Below are 5,000 nucleotides of genomic sequence, written 5' to 3' on the forward strand. Positions count from 1 at the left end.
GTCCCATCCTCTCTCTCTCTCTCTCTCTCTCTCTCTCTCTCTCTCTCTCTCTCTCCATCTCTCTCCCCTACTCTTTTTTTCCACACTTTCTCTGCAATTTCTTTCTCCATCTCTCTCTCTCTCTCTCTCTCTCTCTCTCTCTCTCTCTCTCTCTCTCTCTCTCTTTCGCCCCCCTCTCCCCCGTGTCCCTGTCGGTGTGTGTATCTGGCTGTTTAGGAGCGATGGCATCCACGACAGCAGCAGCAGCAGCAGCAGTATAGGATGTGGGAGAGGAGAGAAACCACATCCGTCTCCGGGGGAAATAAGAGAGTGAGTGTGTCTCTGTGTCATCTGTTTCCAACCCTCCACCTCTTCCCTTCTTTCTTTTTTTTCCTCGTTTCCTTTTCTTTCTTTCTTTCTTTCTTTCTTTCTTTCTTTCTTTCTTTCTTTCTTTCTTTCTTTCTTTCCTTCCATCAGTCACTAGCTAACAGACTCTGGGTTTCGTCCCCCCAACCTTCTCAACCTCACCACCCCCACCCACCCCCCAACACACATCCGACAGCTTTTTCTGTGCAATTACAAGAACATGGGAGCTGGGAAAACCTTACCTCTTTAACCACATGAACCCAAAAACGTCCCTATTCTGGCAGAGGGGGACGGAACGACACAAAAATACCCCGCCTTACGAGCTCACGACACAACGTTGTTGGAACGGGCATGATGTGTGGACCGGGGCCATGCTGTTATTAAATTAGACCATGTCTTGTTTAGATTATATCTACGGCGCGCACTTTTAGGTTCTGTTTTTAAGGTGTCGTGACGCGAGCGCGTGCGGACCAGACAAACAGCTCGGCGTGTTTATGTTGCTGCAGGAGGCGTTCTGCTCGCCTCGAAGTAAATAAACACTTTCTCATCTTCTCTGTGTTAGAACACTCTAATCACTTAGAGCCCAGCATCTGAATCCTGGGGGAAACTCTCACGCGCTGCGATGGGTCGCAGGCTTGTTGATCGGCAATTTTCAGTTACTAGTTGCCAGTATGGAGCCCTGTGGGACTCCGCTCAACAACGTGTGGGGTTTTAAGTGGCTAATTGTCCCTGACATTGACCATTGATCCTAGTTTTATGTGATGTCAAAGAAGGGGCGTGCGGCTGTACTCACGTGGGACGTGACGTTGGCGCGGATCTCCCTCAGGACGTGCTGGCGGTAGCGCAGCTGGACGCGGATGGGAACCACGGCCGGCTCTGCACGAAAGAGAGGAGATCGGTTTGTTATCGACTGTGAACTCTGATGCGGCAACACGGCACACAATGAAACAATATGACATGTCTGTTCCGCGTATGCATGTGAAAATAGCCTGATCTACAAGCACTCAACGCCTCGCACCGCGAGGCGTTGTGTGCTTGTAGATCGGGCTATTTTCACTACTTTTCAGGCTATTTTCACTACTTTTTGGGACACATTTGAATGATGGCGTAGGGCTTTGATTTACGGCATACAAATGCGTACAAACCCATGCTTGACACATTAGGTTAAAGTTATTGTCTTAAGATAAAAGCGATGGATAATATCACGGTGAGAATTATTATGCTCTCACCTGTGTCTTTGTGCTGTAGCAGACCCTGCAGTATGAGGATGAAGTGCAGGTTGTTCTCGCTGTCGCTCAGAGTCAACATGGCGATCCCTCCCATGCCGGCGTTCTCTTCCGCTGACGTAAGCGTGGAGCTGAATGTTTCTGCGAGTGTCAAACACACACATACAGCGCATGAGATTTATGATATGCAAAATACACACATCGGACATCATGCAAAGATACAATATATGACCCCCCTCTTCCTTGGCCTGGAATGGCCCCGTACACATGCATCTCCGTAAACAAAATCCACATTATTTGGCTTTGTGAATGCGCGCAGAGCTTTTGTAAGATTACACGAGAGAGCGCACGGTTTCACGCCGACATAAACATTGAGTTGACCGGCCGCACTGCAATGCATACACACACAAACAGGCTGCTTTACAGTTACAATACACAAAAAATATATATACCTTTACACCAAATGTTTCTCATAAAAGTGTTTTGTGATTTTGTGACACTTGGGATAGTACACTTTTATAATGATATTTGTGTATCATAATGTTTTATGCTTTGTTTAGTTTTTTGTAACTTTGTTTGGAAAAGTGCTATACAAATCAAATTAGTTCATTATCCTTCCACACACACCTGCAAACAGAGCGCGGTGCTTGATGACCTTCCCCTCCACCTCCTCCCGTCGGCTGCTGGCCGTTGCCATGGCGACGCGGATCTGCTCGGCCTGCAGCTGGCGCAGCGTCGGCTTGGGCAGGTTCTTCCACACGCCGCAGATCTGTGGGGCACGCACGCACACACACACACACACACACACAGGAACACACACACGCGCAAAAGGCAGACAGGTCAATTACGGTCGTATCCTTGCATGTGAAACATCAAGGCAGAGGCTTAGTGTGAACTGAAAATATCGTCATATTGTCTGCGTAGCCGATCTGCAAGCACACAACGTTTCGCGTCGCTAGGTGTTGTGTGCTTGTAGATCGGCTATTTTCACTACTTTTGTGGGACACTTTTGTACGATGAAGCAGGGCTTTGATTTATGGAAGAAAAACATACAAATTTGAAACTTGGAGATGACAAGGTTTCTGCCTGACAGTGACGATATGTCTCTCTCTTTTTCTCTCTCTCTCTCTCTCTCTCTCTCTATCTCTCTCACACACACACACACACACACACATCTGTCCAAGACATCAGGCCTCAAGGCCCACATAACGGGAACCTTTTGGCATTGCAAAACGTGCACTGGCCCTTCAGAGATGAGTGGGAGCGAGAGCCACGCACCTCATAAGTCAACGTCCAGGAGTAATATCTCCCGTTTTAATTATATACCAATACGCCCTGTACTCCTTCTCATCCTCCTCATCCTCCTCTTCCTCACACAGTGATGTCAGGGGTGAGGAATCCCCGTTCGAAACCAGTTCAAGACACACACACACACAATACATTCACCCCGGACTGTTCTCTCTCTCTCTCTCTCTCCAAGGCCCTCTGGTGCTTTGACATCGGATAGGGGGGCATTTGTCTAAAAATAATAAAGAGCCAATTTGTGGGGGACCCGCGGTCTATTTAGGGGGCTCCTGCTCGCATAGGATGCCTGGCCCCGAGGCAGGAAGTGGTGCGCTCGCTGGTGACACAGCCTGGCCCTGGTGAGTGTGTGCGTGTGTGTGCGTGTGTGCGTGCGTCTGCCGCACCGATACACACAGATATGTACTCAGTAAACCTGTCTGTGTTAAGTTAAAGTTCTTTGACCCGCATTAAGAGTACACACACAAACACACACACACACACACACACACACACACACACACACACACACACACACACACAGTGTAAGTTTATACATAGCAAACAACCAATCATGCACACATCTGAAGAAGACGCTTCCACTTTCTGGTTCTATACCGCTGTCCTCCCTCTTCCCCTCTCTCTTCCTCTCCCTCTCTCCCTCTCTCCCTCTCTCTCTCTCTTTCGCTCTCTCTCTCTCTCTCTCTCTCTCTCTCTCTCTCTCTCTTGTTTACGTTAAGTGGTTGTGACAGTGTCGTGTGTCTTCCCAGTCAGGCCACTTTGCACAATTTTCACTTGACCCATTAAAATCAACAGTTTACTGGCCAGCGCTTACGGCTCCGCGGGACCGCGGCGTTGTTTGCGTGTGTGTGACCGTGTGTGGTGTGTGTGTACTGTGTCCGTGTTTACTGCAATCAAACCCTGTTTGTGATGTTCGAAGAGCAATGAGGCGAAGAGTCAATAGTGTGTGTGTGTGTGTGTGTGTGCTCGCACACGCACGTGTGTATTCAAGTGCATGTGTGTGTGTATGTGTGCGTGTGTGTCCGCTGCTGTTTATTATTACAGGTTGAGTTATGAGGAAGTGGTCAGACTTTGAGCCGAGAGTCACGGAGAAAGAGCGTTTATCATGGAGATACTTAATCTCCCTGTCCCTCTCTGCGGACCACATGCACACACACAACCACACACACACACACACACAAACACACACCCCGTCCAGGGCTCATTTTATAAGACAACCACACACAGATAAACACGCCACTCATGTCCACTTTTTCACACCCACAACCACGCACACGCACACACAAGCACAGCCGCAGCGGAAGCGGGATGTGTGTCGATGCGGTCTAGTAACCTTACCATGTCTGACTGTCCCTTGGGAACCTTGTACTCGAAGGCCGTGGCCCCGTCGGAATCGAGGAAGACAATTTTACTGGGACGGCTCATTCTGGACAGCGGGAGAGAGAGAGAGACAGAGAGAGAGAGGGGGGGTTACAATACAGCAGTGGTTCCCAAAGCTTTCAGTTCGAGACCCAAAAGAAAGATTTGATGATTGCCCGGGACCCAAAACTAGTGAAAACAGCAGATCTACAAACTCACAACGCGCCGGGAAGAGCTTGTAGATCGGCTATTTTCCACTATTTCTTAAACATTTGTTTTCTAATTTATGGAATTTCTTCGATTTTATTTTATTGTGTGTGTGTGTGTGTGCCTTACCTCTGGTAGGTGATGGAGAAGGCCAGGCTGGTTCTGGTCAGGGTGAAGCGGGCCCGGGCCACTCCGCTGGAGCTGGGCAGCCACGAGTCCCTGGCTCCTGTCAGCACAGCCACAAAGTCTGGAGAGAACAACCATTCATGTTATTAAATAACGTATGCATATACTGCGAAACGCTCCGTGTTCATTTGTCTCCCGCCTCCCACACTCCCCACATGTTACAAATGGATGTGTTTGATGAATGTTTCGTATGTGCCTGCTATATATTACAGTTTTGTGTGTGTGTGTGTGTGTGTGCGTGTTTTCCTCACCTGTGCGGCTCTCTCCGGGGCCCATGTCCTCAGAGCTGAGGTAGGAGCGGTCGTTGTTGTAAGAGGCCTTGTCCTCCTTCTCCTTGTCCATGTGTCTGTCCTTGCCGTGTCCCTTCCCGTCGAA

General features: G+C 49.0%; 1 protein-coding gene across 1 annotated transcript in view; it reads right to left on the reverse strand.

Annotated features, from left to right (window-relative positions):
- Positions 1-5,000, reverse strand: part of chrd (chordin) — a gene marked incomplete at its 5' end in the record, with an annotated part of 24,361 nt that overhangs the window by 12,212 nt on the left and 7,149 nt on the right. The window contains 6 exons of the mRNA XM_080732316.1: positions 1,139-1,221; positions 1,575-1,712; positions 2,199-2,340; positions 4,212-4,299; positions 4,569-4,686; positions 4,877-5,000. The exon at positions 4,877-5,000 is cut by the window's right edge and continues 38 nt beyond it. Coding sequence (XP_080588442.1) covers positions 1,139-1,221; positions 1,575-1,712; positions 2,199-2,340; positions 4,212-4,299; positions 4,569-4,686; positions 4,877-5,000 — 693 coding nt within the window. The remainder of the gene's footprint in view (positions 1-1,138; positions 1,222-1,574; positions 1,713-2,198; positions 2,341-4,211; positions 4,300-4,568; positions 4,687-4,876) is intronic.

The sequence above is a fragment of the Nannobrachium achirus genome (genome assembly GCF_963921795.1).
Source record: "Nannobrachium achirus genome assembly, chromosome: 8".
Lineage (NCBI taxonomy): Eukaryota > Metazoa > Chordata > Actinopteri > Myctophiformes > Myctophidae > Nannobrachium > Nannobrachium achirus.